The sequence below is a fragment of the Aptenodytes forsteri genome, unplaced genomic scaffold (assembly GCF_000699145.1).
Source record: "Aptenodytes forsteri isolate BGI_AS27 unplaced genomic scaffold, ASM69914v1 Scaffold479, whole genome shotgun sequence".
Lineage (NCBI taxonomy): Eukaryota > Metazoa > Chordata > Aves > Sphenisciformes > Spheniscidae > Aptenodytes > Aptenodytes forsteri.
The window spans coordinates 1,184,817-1,198,911 of record NW_008794627.1 but is presented as its reverse complement, the minus strand read 5'-3'; the positions used below and the strand labels follow the sequence as shown (position 1 = coordinate 1,198,911).

Here is a 14,095-nt window from a genome sequence, read left to right as displayed (position 1 = left end):
AAAGAGTCATTTACTTTACTTGATGTGAGCAACTGAATTTCTCTCTCTTAAAAGTTGCTGTGTGCAATATCGCTGGAGTACGGGGCTGGTAAAACCAAAGGATGAGTACTAAAACATTATGTCTGACTTTTGAGTGGTATATCTTTTTTCAAAGATTAGCCAAATCTTCAGAATTCATGTCAAAGCAATAAAATTTCAAACCAAGGAAATTCAGTTTTCCAGCAATTATGTTTTGCATAGTTTAAAAATCATGTAAACAGTATTAGTTTCCTATTTACAGCACATGATTCTGTACTCTTTTGCTTATCCTCTTTTAAACATGTAATTATTGTATATTGTAACTGCACATTAATATCGTCTATTGTACATAGTTTATTTTAACAAAATAAATGTATTACTAAGTATTTTGACAGCATCATTTTGAGAAGGTGTGGTGCTGTGTTTCTTTTCCCAGATGTTAATCACATATACCTTGCAGGACATTTCAGGTAGGAAAAACACATACTAACGTATAGGGCTGCTTTTGGCTGGTCCTGGAACTGCCTGCACCTTCCAGTGTCACCTGCAGAAAGTCAAACAGGAGGTGACACCATAGAGTTTTGTTCGTCTCAGGCATGTTCCTCTTGGAAAACTGCTGCTTAACCAAATTCTCCGCAGCCTGGAAACGTGGGAAGGTGGAGATGTGGGACCTGCAGGTCTAGCTCCCTGCTGGCCCTCGGCCTTCGGCTCACTCTGGTCCCAGGGTATCCCTCAGTGACTGGCCTGGAGATATTTAGTCTCCCGTCTTCCACCAATATTAAGGCGGTTGGCTGGTTGCTCTTTCAGATAGAACTTCTTTTTTTTATTTTAATAAGGTCCTTGGCATTACTGCCTGTGGTCTCCACTGCGATATCACAGCATCATAAGAGGATTTTTTTCCTCCCTTGAGTGAATATTTAAAGTGTTTTGGAGAGAAGGCAGCTTGCAGCAGCCCAGCAGGCACTGGATCTCTCTTGGTAAAGCAGCTAGGAAAAGCGTTAGCCCGAGCACTAGGAGTTTTGAGGGGAGTTTGTTACTCTCTGACAAACCTAACACACGGATAACAAAACCCTCCAACAAACCCTTACTGATGGCAGGGAAGACGATGAGCTGTGTAACCTTCGGTCCAGCAGACAGGGCAGGGAGAGTCAGGTGAGAAAGTGAAATGCTTAAAGGGCTGAAGAAGTTACATGAGGAAAGAGAGCCCTTAAACGCTGGACTGGAATCAAGAATATGACTGGCTCCAGTCTTCCAGGGATTCAGTGCGGAGATGTGGATCTTGTTTAAAAAAAAAAATTAAATTAAAAAAGAAAAGATTGTGCCTTGTTTACCCAGCTTTTCATTACCATTGGTTTCAAGACCAGAAGCAATCCCATTGACCAGCTAGTCTGGTCTTCAAATTAAGACTATAAATCCCACCATTCCTGAACAACATCCCTAATCCTGGTTGGGCTAAAGCAAGTTTCACCAGAGAAAGGCTCTTTTCATGTTCCTGAAGCTTATGAACCTCAGCAGGCTTAATCAGCCCCTGCCTGGGGCACTCACTCGCAGAGCAAAGACAAAGGGTGGCAAGGTCTATTCCTAATAAAAAGGCACTGCAGCCCAAATCCCTGGCTGCTATAAATGGATACATCCCCAGAGGAGCCAGGACAATTCAAGAGGGCACAGCATGTGGCCTGGAATATATTTGATTTACCTGCCCCTGGAGGAAGCTGGTATTAGTCACCAGACTTTCCACGGCCAGACTTTGTCCGAGAAGCAGCAGCGTGGAGGGACCCATGCTTCTGGGGTTAATAACAAGGTGCTGAATGCATCCTCCAGAGCAGAAAATTCCTAAACTGCTGCCTGCTAAAGCTGGGTGGATATAGCCAGGGAAGGATACCCCTATACAGCCCTGATGCTTTCACATTTCCCTGAGGATCTGCTGCTGGCTACTGTCAGTGGCAGGATATTGGGCGAGACAGCCCCTTGCTCCGACCCAGGGCGGCGGTTCCGATGTTTTCATGTGAGTACAATGAGAGCAGGAGGGAGCTGCCTGTCCCATCCCCAAAAGAGAAATCCAGTCAATGCAGGAAACACGCATCCAAGAAGGCTTCCTGCCCTCCCTCTCACTGTAACTCTGGTTTGAAGATGGGGTAAAATGTACTGATTTCTGACATGGTCAGTCTGGCTGGGCACACCAACCACAGCGCAGGAGCAAGGGAAGCTGAATTTCAAGACCCAGTGGACTTTTGCAGCCGTCATATAACAGGAAAGTATTGTCAAAGATCAAAGCACTGCAGGACTGTGCCTATTGCTGTTTAGGTTAAAAGAGCGACAACAAACCTGAGAACTTGAGTGCTGTGCAGGATACAGATACATCACAAGGGACCTTACAGCCTATACGCTCCAAAACACACCGGGAAGAAAAAAATCAGCTGTATCATCACTCCCAGTGTCCAGAAGGGAAACTGAGGCACAAAGAAATCCACTGATTTGCCCCTGCTCACCTGACATGGTTGTGGCAGAGCCAAGAGCCAAGTACAGTCCCCAAATTGTATAATCATGCCTTCTCCATAGCTGCGCCTTCTCCTTTCTGAGCAGGTAGATGCAGCCATCTCCCTTCTTACAGAAAGCCTTTCACTGCAGCAGGTATTTCAACCTGGGGCTGCAGAGCTGTGAATGGTTCAACACCGAGGCTTTGTGAAGGAGCTTCTCTCTGGCCACGCTTTGCTCCCTGCTTTGCAAATACAATTCTCCCAGGGAAGTCAAGTTCCCCTTGTACATGTAGAGCAAAATTTCTTTCCCTTGTTTTTACGTAGTGAACGTCATGCCAGATTAAATGTGCAGTGGCAAATGACAGTTTTAGGAGCTCCACGTTGCCGTCTGTGAGGATTTTTTTCTGGTGCTGGTGGTCAGTGTCCAGGTGAAGGGGACAACCAACGTGCTACAGAAAGCAGTAGGGGTTTTCATGGGAGAGAGAATATGTAAGACGTGACAGCCTCTGTGACAAACACTCCTTACAAACTTATGCACCAAAGACAGAAGGGCTGTTTAACTGCTTTGGACAGTTGGGAAAGTGAGATTTAAATCTGTGGCTTTAAGGAGCATTAAAATGCCCCCAAGGAGATGAAGGTGGCCTGGGAAGGGGCTTCTCATGCTCTGAAATGTGTGGGCTATTTTGACTGCCTGCAGATTCTGAGCAGGACGTAACATCCCAGCTGCAGCATAAAGGATGTGAAAGCCAAAAGACCTGATAGCAAGCATCAAAATTGGTGGGAATTCAACAGAATAAGGACCTAGTAGTGTAAGAACTACTGGAAAAAAGCCCCAGATTTGCAATTACCAGCAGCAGGAATGAAGTTGGCTCCTTGAAACTCACTGTGGTGTGCCCACCTGTGGGAACCCAGCAGAGCTGGACAAAGAGGGATGTGCACCAGTCAAATGGGTTGGTGGGCTCTGGCGTTGGCTGTGTTTTTGTCACCCACAGCAAATGCACAGCATCTCCATTCACTTTTGCTCTCATCCTTAAAAGACCATCTAGCAGTGTTAGCTTGGTGTCAGTCAATACATCCTTCCCACTCTTCCTCTTCGCCTCCCAGTCTGGCTGCTACTGCATCGGTCAAAACCCTCCTTCACACCCTGCAGTGTTTTCTTCTGAACACTTGCTGAGGTTTCTGCTGTCTCCATATCTGGGTACAGCCCATATTTCCTGTTGGCTGCAAAGGAAGGAAGTTTGCCACTTTCTAACCCTACTTCTAATCCTGAGACTATAGCACAGCCAGCCTCCGTGAGAGAAATCCAGGGAAGGAAATGACTTCACATCAGCATCGAGGAGATGTTTTGCAGGTGTTCACAGCTCTGGCAAAGAGTTTGTAGGAGCTTACACATATTCTGCAGGAGGAACCTCTACGCATAAAGAGGGACGCATTGCTTTAAATTGCTTTCATGCTACAATTTTGAGGTTTATTAAGGACACAAAATAATTTGCAGGCTTCCCATAATAGTTGTGATGCCGGTTAGAATAAAAACAAGATCAGAGGGATTGTGAGATGCAATTTGAAACAGAACACAAGGACTTTTTTAAAGGGCAGTTAACCTCACCATCAGCAGAAAACTGCTCCTGCTGCTATTTGACACAGCAGTCTCTATTCAGAATTACAGAAGGCAGAGTGATAAAATCACCTCCTTCCTACTCAACCACAGTGCGGCTTTTACAGTTCCACAGACAAAAAGATTACAGCAACTAATAAATTACAGTTTAAATTAAATCTGTCTCAGTGAAGACAGGACACTTGGGGAATTTTCAAGCATGCATCCCTGGAAATGAAGGCAACTGCATCCAGAAGACAAGACACTTAATGGGGGGGAAGGCAGGTGCAGCAATTCTCAGCAGCAATTCTCTCCTAATGGCTATCTGAGAAGGCGTCTTTGTTTTGTAAGCTCCTGTGAGCCCCTCTCACTTGGCAAATCTTCCTGCTTTCACATAATTTCCCATTTTGTTCAGGGGAGAAATGAGGGATGAACATGGATCTGTCCTCCTCCGTGTGGGAACCAGAGGACAAAGGCACGTATGTGGCTGTGGTCACCGGGAGGCTGTTGCAGCAGCTCCCAGGTGTCCCCTAGTTTGTAAATAGTGGGACTGAGAAGGTGTGAACCATCCTTTGGCATGTCCGCTCTCTTTCCTGTCCTGGGCTTGTCTCACCCACGTTGACCACGTTACTGGCCACTCCACAGCTTTCCTGCAGCACGTCTGGCTGCCCCCCAACTCTGTGTGCATCCTTGGAGAAGCGGGTGTCCATGGAGCTAAGCAGCACGGGGAAGTGTGGGAACACCTTCCGTAGTCCCCTCTTTCCCACCACCTCAGCCAGGGTCTCGCTGAAACCAAACCACGATCATCATGTTTTGGCTTGGTCCCTCTAACTCTGGAAATTGTCAGGAGAGACTCCTTGGGCTCTGTGGAGTCTCACTGATTTTACATAAAGTCAGTTCCCCTCCTATCCCTGGACAAAAGCAGATGGGAAGATATGTACTTTTGGTTTTACAGATTTAATGTGTTTCTCCCTTTTTTCAAGGAATTGTCTCTTGTGAGGCAATTTTTTTTTTTCAACAGAACAGCTCCAATTAAGCAAATCACTGAAATATGTGCTTAACTGTAAAAGTCCACTGATATTAAGCAAAACACTTAATCATGAGCTTAAGTACTTTGCTGGGTCAGGGCTGAGTACGCATTCACCCTAATTTCAAGGTAGCAATTTGGATACCCATTTCCATTTCATTACCCTTAAGGCCTTTTCTTTGACTGTTATTCCTGATAGACCTCAGGGTAAGAAGAACTAATGGTGGGGGCGAGGTGGCGGAAATGTTGGCAATTGCATTTACATTACTGGGAGGGAGCTAAAACCCAGCATGAATAAAGAGGCTGTTACAGAGGCTGCAATGCCTTTGTGGCCTGTTTCCACCCCCCAGTGACTGTTTAGTCCATGTGCACTTTGTGCATGAAGAAAGGTCACACAGTGTGAAAAGCCTGTAAGGAAGGGAACTGCATCATTTATTTTTTTTCCACGGGATTTGCTATTGTAAGGACGTGTACTACATTTCTACAGCAATAATGCTTTGAACAGTATGAGGAGAGGGGATTAAGGCTCATCTGCCCAGAAAAGTCAATGATTAGGAGTATTACAGGGTGAGATCAAATTCTGGACTGACTTACACCCTCTGTAATGCTGGAGGTACCAGGCATATGAAGCCAGGGAAGAATTTGGCCCCTCCTCACCCGTCCTGGGAAAGGAGAGCTCAGGCAGTCTCGCACTCGGTCGTCGCAGTGGAGCAGATGTCACAGTCGCAGCGAATGGCCACCGGGTAGGTGTAGAAGGGATCCACGTCGGGGGCACACTTGGGCAGCTTCACCGTCATCATCTTGGTCTCGTTGTAGGTGCAAACACGGTGGTAAGACTCGATGTAAGGTGGTTCCAGCACCGGCTTCTGTGGGGGAGAAATGCTGGCCTCAGGCAAGAAGCAAGAAAAACATCTGGAGTCCCAGTTTCCTCAAAGGGATTTAGTGTAAATAGGGGAGCCACTGGATCAAGGTGGAAGGGGCCATGGAAATAATTTTTAGGTTACATCCTTCAACACCTGCCTCTTGGAGCCCTGTCATGAAGGGGAGTGGGTGGATGTGCATGTTTCTGTTTGTTTAAAGCATAAAGTTCCAATTAAAGCTGCTAAAGGAAGAAAAAGCCTATCCAAAAAGCTGGTTTTCAGCAGAATACTAGTGTTTTGACCAAACGTGCGTGTTTGCCAAAAGCAGCTGCTTTCTTCCAAAAGGACTGATTTTCCATCAAAGAAAACGCATTCTGCTGGAAACCCTTCCATGTGCACAAGCTGCCTAAGAGTAGAGGTGCATCCAGGTGCCAAACAGCTGTTTTTTTCTCAGCCAGACCAGTCTTCCCAGTCAGGCTGCATGTCCCACAAAGCCCAACGGATGTACTCCGTGGGGGATACACTCAGCACAGCAGCCAGCATAGAAGTCTGCAGTTCCTCATGAGAAAAAAAGCTTGGCCAGAGACCTCAGCCATCAGGAGGTGATGGGAGCCTGAAGGCCCTGAAACCCACGCTCCCATGTGGTATCACAGTGGTATTGCTTATGCTGAAAAAGGAGATCTTCCTTGACAGGAACACCCATTTTCCAAAGACTCCAAGAAGGGGCAGCGCAAACAGGAATGGGAGCCCACTGTAATCCGCTCCCTTGTGCAGATGGGAAACAGCATAAGGCAGGAGACATTTTAATTTTTTCTTTGTGAAAAATGAAAAAGGAGATCTTCCTTGACAGGAACACCCATTTTCCCCAAGAAGGGGCAGCGCAAACAGGAATGGGAGCCCACTGTAATCCGCTCCCTTGCGCAGATGGGAAACAGCATAAGGCAGAAGACATTTTAATTTTTTCTTTTCCCTCTGTGCTGTGTAAAGAGCCTGCCCTGGGAACCAAGAATGATGGCATGGAAAAGAACAGATGCGACGTTTCAGCAAGAAGATATCCAGACATCCTCCCTCTTACCACGCGCCCCCATCCAAGTACATCATGGTGCTTTCTAGACGCTGTTGAGCCTACAACCAGATGCATTCAGCTTAACTACATCCCAGTGGTATTGCAGTACGGTAAGAGAGCCTGCAAGGTCTGTGCTGCCAGAGGAGCTTGGGAGTAGGGGGAACCAGGTGACAAGAGGTCCCTCGAAGGAACCTTATCCCACCGTGGAAATCTGGCCACCGGTGGCCTTTCCCCTCATGCCACCAAGCAGTGAAAGAGAGCAGTCAGAGCTGGTACACGGACCCTGGCTCCTCCTCTGCTCACTTATAAAGACCCCTTGTCTTCATGTGGACAAAATCCCTCTGGAGTCACTCGAAGCTTCCCTGAATAAATTAAACTGGGTCTGGCCCCTTGAGCCTTCCAATGGCAGAAAGGCGAAGACAGTCAGAAACTTGTTCTCCGAAGTGTGTGTAGATGTACTTATGCTCTTTCTTTCTCCCCCTGTACCCCCCCAAATAATAACTACTCCATATTTATACAGGGTTGTGACTTAAAACAGGACCAAATTAGAAACAGACATTATCTTTGGGATTTGCTTTTTGGAACAAAATATACTACTCATCAATGGGAGCTCCATCTTAATCTCAAAGGAATTTTTTCCGGTAAAGTAACGAAGGCCTCCTCTCCTTAAGTGGTTAAGCTGTAAGAGGCTTTCAAATTGCCTAATAACAGTATTACATAAGTGCTTCATTAATATCATCACATGATGTGCATCCCCCTTTGAGGCAGTGGAAGGAGGGAGGAAACAACTTACGGCAAAGCGCTCTGCTGCTGATGGTGATGGCGAGGGTCTTGTGGAGCGGGACACAGCCCTTGCCTGTTTCATAGATAGCCATAAGCTATTTAATGTTTGGTGGGTTTCTTTCAGGGGCTTTTTTTGGGAGGGGGGGCAAGCACCACCCAGGGATGTCGGTGCCAGCTAGCCACCCTCAGCCCCGGGCACAGCCTCACCTCCCAGGTCTCACAGCGTCCCCAGCACGCGTCCGTCGTCACCCGCAGCCCCTTGCAGCCGGGTTTCTTGGCCAGGAAGGTGAACTCGCGCACAGCGCAGCCGATGAAGGTGCGCAGGTCGATGGCGGAGGTCTTGAGTGCACCGTCACAGCCGGGCAGCAGCAGGAGAAGCAGAGCACCCAGGATCACGCAGTGGAGCTTCATGCTGAGGCAGAAGGGAGAGAAGCGGAGGGTTGGGAGAGCCAGCGCAGTCCAGGAGGCAAGAAGTGCAAGTGCACAGGCTCAGCTCCAGAGCTGGGACGCCCCTTCCTCCCTTCAGACACACTGTTCCTCATCCTCATTCAGCCCAAGAGAAGATGGGCAGATGTATGAATGAGGGGTCACCTACCTCAGGTGAGGGGTAAAGAGAAGGGGAAAGTCTTAGTGAAAAGGTCTAACAGAAAGCAGCGGCGTGCAGACTTTCCCTGCAGAGCAGTGGGGTTTGCCTGGAAGAGATAAAGCCACCCGCCAGTGCCTCAGACTCACTGAAACCTCCATGTTGCAAGTTTACTTTGCAGCAAATGCCTTCCTACCACCCCAGCTGGGTTGCCCTGAGCTTGCACCAGGCCAATGGTTGGGTAGGCCTTTGGTTGGTCTCTCAGTGAACACACATGTTGTTGGCTGAAAACCCTGGCAGTACTGGCCCTGGCAGAGTCAGTCTGGAAGGGCTCTGTCTGTCTGTCATCCACACCTATGGGAGGTGGCAGGTTCCCTACTTTGCTGCATGGGGAAGAAGCAGCATGGCTGCAGCTCCATGCATTCAGCAGGGTTAGGTCTGCAGGTAACGCCAGCACTCTGACGAGAGCACTTAATCCTGGTTTTATCCCACTTACCTTTCAGGAGCCAAGCGTCCCTGAATTTGTGCTATAAACTCTGGAGAGAGATCAGCACCTCCCAAAAGTGTTACTGGAGTTGCCATTACCAATACCCTGAGCACTGGACTTGTGCTAGTCCACTCCCAGGGCTGCAGCCAGAGAGGCAAATGCAACTGTTGGTTGTCCCTCCTGCACACACTGCCCTACCAGCCAGCTCCGACACAACCAAGGCTGCTAAGCCGGTGAACGGAGCTGGTTAGATGGAGGGGACGTGGCCAAGGTGACCAGAGGAGGCTTGAACTCCTCATACCTTCCAAGCAGCCCAGCATCAGCCAAGTGCCTCTGATGCTTGCTGCCTTTCTAACTCAAACCATCAGTGAAGAAAGCAACCAGCCTCTCTGGAAAACTTTCTCTGTCAAAAAAAGAGAGCTGGAAAGTAGCTCTAAGCCACAAGCAAAAAAGAAGAGAGCTGGAAAGTAGCTCTAAGCCACAAGATCCATTTTATACCTCACGTACTTGCATTACATTTAAAAATGTCCACCTAGAAACACCAGACTTGATATTTAACTTTGAGAAAGTCAGCTCCTGCATAGGGCACACAGACTTGTGTGCATTGGGCTACGTCCTCAGCTGGATAACATTTAAGTTAAATGAGCTTGGCCTGCCTTTTGCCTGACTGATGTTTGAGTCTCTAGGCTCCTGTTAAATCAAATGCTTTAAATTTGCTAAATTGGAGTTTTAGATCAGCACATGAAGCTTGCTACAGTGACCCCTTCGTATACGTGGCCGTGCATACACTATAGTCTTACATGTGATTAAATGAGTGTATGTTTACATATAAGCTTCAACAGAGTGAAAAAAAAGCTAAAATTCCTTATTTTTAAAAGCAGACATTTGAGAGCAAAAGAGACAAACTTCAGAACAAATTGAAGATTTATTCTTTGCCACTTTAGCAAAACCTGCTGCTTTATTCATGAGCCAGAGCCATGACATGGAGCAAGCACAGAAGCACACTCACCTAACTTCTTGGAGTCAGATCTCCTTTTGCAGTTTTAAATTGCAGGTGGTGTTTCAGGACGTCCAAGTGAGCAGCAGGAGACCGGCACGGCAATCTTTGTCAGCTTTGTGCTCAGTAGATCTCCCTAGCAGCTGCTACTGGGTTGCTTCATTGCTCAAATTTATAGAAAGGGTCTTGTCAATCAAGGCAAGACAGAGGCAGATCCTTACTTGAACTACCCAGGGCATCAAAGTCATTGACTGTAAAGCAAGCCTCTCCTTTCCAACAGCGATTAGCTTAAAGGGTATTGTTTCATAACATCAGCCCTGAAACAAAAGGAGTATCTTGGTGAGTGAAATAATGAGCATGCACTGGGGCAAAACGGGTCTTCTTTTCGTAGTGGAATTGCAACACCTTTGCGAGGAGATTGGAGGCTGGCTCTGAAATAATCATTACCCCCCTGATTAACAAGCCCTGAGTAAACACCCTGAAGGGAGAATTTGCAAATATTTATGTGAACAAAACCCTGTATTTTTGTCAACTACATAAGACCTTTTTTTACTCAATTGCTCTGTACAAGCAAGGGCAAGGGATGCGGGGAGGAGGTGTGAGTTTGCAAGAAAAGCAAATGTTCTCTTGATGAGCCAGGCAGCTGTCACACAGGTAAGCAGCACTGTGCAAAGGAAATTTGGAAATCGTGTCCATTGCCTTTGCCATGCAAACACAAGTTTCACTTATTCGTAGGACATGAAAATCTTGCTGGTCAGTGAGTTCATAATACATGAGCAGGTGAGAGAAGTGCAGCCATAAGCTCACGCGGCAACCTTGGGAAAGTCACCTCCCGCCACCGGCTCGCTGCTGGACAGTGATTTCCCAGCGCTGACTGCTCCAATACCCAGGCACATCCAGAAAAGGCACAGTAAGTGTCAGTGATTATGGACCCCTCAGGGTGCTGCTGTTAAAGGCGGTCACAGCAATACCACACAACCCTGAGAACAGAAAACACAGAGGAAACCTTGATTTAAATAAACTCCATCCTACGATGTTTTAGGGAAAAACCAAAAAACCAAAACAAAACAGCATCTGTTGATGTCCAGAAAATGCATCTCTTATCAAATATGAAACAGTGATTACTGCAAGTTTGTTAATTTGCCTTACAAGTATCAAATACATACTTCTGGTGGGTTGTATTCAGGCATTCTGTAGTGTGAGCTACGGAAACCAGCAAATAGACATTGAGGAAATGTGATATAGAAGCATTCAGGACCAGATGAGGTATATTACATAGATGCTTTTCCTTTTTCAGGGTTAATAACCCATGGCTCAAGGTCCTTGTTTCACTTCCAAGGTCAATAGCCTACATTTGGTGCAGCAGCAGGGCTCATATCCATGCTAACACCTCCTGGGAACCCACAGAGCACTTGCTGTACTTCCCTATTCAGCTTGGAGCAGCGACTGCTCAGCTGTTTTTCTTGCTACTATGTGGCCCTGCTATTTCCCTGGTCAGTAAAATACACTGGTTACATGCACACAAGCTGCCATGTAAAAGGCTGGTTATTCACCCTCAAGATTTGCCTTTTCTGTCTAAATTAGGAAACGATGATTGGGAAGCAATCCTCCACAGTCGAGCAAGCCTCACAATAACATCTCAGGACATTTTGCATAACCAAGAGCCACTGTCCCCTCTTTAGAGATGACATCGCAGCAGACCTTTACCTAGGCTTACAGGATATGCTGGTGTGTACACCAACACAACCAAATCAGACCATCATCCTAACTTTTCTCCTCCTTTCACCTTTTCCCTCCCCACAGTTACCCCTCTTAACCATGTACTTCTAATGCAGCAGCACAGGAGGTCCCTATCAGGACTTAGGCTTTATCAGCCATGCAAAGACTCTGCCCTGGAGCCTGCAGCGAGAGGGCTAAACCTTGCACATGGAGATAGGGAGGCACCCAAGTGCGGGGCATTCTCCAGCCATGAGGCTCCAGGCGTGACACGAGACCCTCCTTCCAACCTCAGCCTCCAGGCCTTCGTAAACACCTCCTGAAACACAGAAAAGCAGCAGGCGTTAAGTGCTGTTGCCATTGCCATCATGACATGGGAAACAACGGCTTCAGAAAATTAATTCACTTAACAGAAAAACAAACCAAAATAAAAACCTCAAAACAGACAAAAAAGGAGATATTTTTGCAAGAGGAAGGGAATCATAGAATCATAGAATCATAGAATCATTAAGGTTGGAAAAGACCTCCAAGATCATCGAGTCCAACCATCAACCCAACACCACCATGCCCTTGGAAGAACAAAGAAGAAAGGAACAGACTTTTTACTACAAATTTGAAAACTGTCCTGAAGTTGAGAGGGAGGGGATGTTTAAGATCTTTCCCACTATTCTCACTCATTATTATTCACAGTCTTGCTGGCAGCAAAGGACTCCGGCTTCAGGTGAAGAGCTATCAGGTGGGACGTTGGAGGAGGAATACTGAATGGAGGTATTGTAATTGTCTTCATAGATGTGATCACCAGACATGTCCTGGACACCTTTTTCTCCCGTTGAAACCAATAGGGAAAAGCAGGAGATTCAAAGCCAAATCAGATCACAGGGAGGTAAAGAGGAACAGCCAAAGTCTTGCCACTCGTCTAAAAATATCAGCAACTTTCCACAAAAAAAAACCTAAAACTTTTTTGCTGTAATTTTCGCTGACCAAAAATAAAGCTAGAAAAGGAACCTTTAAAGGCTTTTAAAAATGTACAGTTTAAAAGTTCCTGATTTGCAGAGAAAGCAGGTAAAAGTGAAAATATTGGTCATAAGTTCCCTTTATTTGATTCTGGAAATGTGCCAGCAAAAATCAGCCCAAGATTAGAGACAGGTACAGGAAAAACATGCCAGATGGCAGATCGACCAGCTTTGACAGATCCCTTTTCTTCCACGGATTAGAAAAACAGGTGCTGGACTTTCGGTTTGTGCAATTCAGTCTGGATTCACTGACTTCAGCTAACCAAGATTCTGTTCTCTTGTCTCCATTTGTACTGAATAACCTCATAAAGTAAAATGAAAGACAAATTGCAGACTCTCACTTATTTTCTGTTTTGAAAATCCTGCCTATTCATGGGACAGACACTGATTTCTGAAGGATTTGCATCATGTCTCGTGAAAAGCCTGTTAGCTTTTTCCCAGGCGGAGTTCTGTTGGCTTATTGTTTTGTGGGGTTTTTTTTATTTAAGTTAATTAATAAATACACCACCTACACGTACACTTGGCCTTCAGTGCACATCAGAAATTTAAAAGATGCATATTTTTTCTTTCCCTGGATCTTTTGAGTTTATTTGAAATAAAAGGTGACATATAGATAAAACTTCTAAAGATGAATATGTCCACCATTTACCTGCCTGTTCCCTTTTTGAGACACACAGAAGGAGACAGAAACAGACTGAGCAGGGGAGCACATCTCATGAGGATTGTGCATCCACTCACCCATTCAGGCTTGTGTGGCTTTTCCTCTGAATTCTGGACAGGCAGAACACAGACATCAAGTATGATGTTCAAGGTGTCAGGGTTATGAGAACTGGTAACTTACGGCCTTGTCTGCTCCTCAAGTGAATCTCATAGGGTTTGCACTAGAGCTGCCACGCGAGCCTGCTGCAGCCCTCCTGCATGTGTAACATTAGTGGTTATAAAGTACTTGTGGGCTTAATCCAACCAATTCCCAGCAAATCCTGAGAGGGCTTTGGACTCCTCAGCAAATCCTGAGAGCCCACTTTGGACTCCAGTTGCCCTGGGCAGGACAGCACCATTCCCAGGTGCATTCCTGGGAGGTTTTGCCAGCAGGGAGGATGCTTTGCTTCTGAACTGGCCCCTTACTGACCTGTCATTGGCAGAGGTCCCAATATACAGCCCGTGCACAGAAAGCCAAGAGGCTTTCTGAAAAACAGCCTCTTGTTCGAAAGACCTCTGGGCTCTCAGCCTAAAACATGGGGGACTCCATAGCTGCAAGAGACCTTGGACATGCATAGGCTCTTCACTGACTTCTGGCTGCGGCTTCATGCTGTCTTTCCCTATCTCCTCTCCCATGCACAGGGAACAGAGCAATACCAGGTGCTGTTCACTTCAACACTACATAAAACTCTCGTATTAAAATTACCCAAACAGATTAACTAACATGAACACCCAAATTCTCAGCCATGCAGGGAATTTTTAAGTCCATCCTCGT

At 46.4% G+C, this 14,095-nt stretch overlaps 1 protein-coding gene across 1 annotated transcript; it reads right to left on the bottom strand.

Moving 5' to 3' along the window:
- Positions 1-5,793: 5,793 nt before the first annotated feature.
- GPHB5 (glycoprotein hormone beta 5) lies at positions 5,794-8,236 on the bottom strand. The gene is made up of 2 exons (XM_009273376.1): positions 8,033-8,236; positions 5,794-5,982 (listed from the first exon to the last, which is right to left on the bottom strand). The coding sequence occupies exons 1-2, from the start codon at positions 8,234-8,236 to the stop codon at positions 5,794-5,796; spliced, it is 393 nt and encodes a 130-aa protein (XP_009271651.1).
- Positions 8,237-14,095: the final 5,859 nt, after the last annotated feature.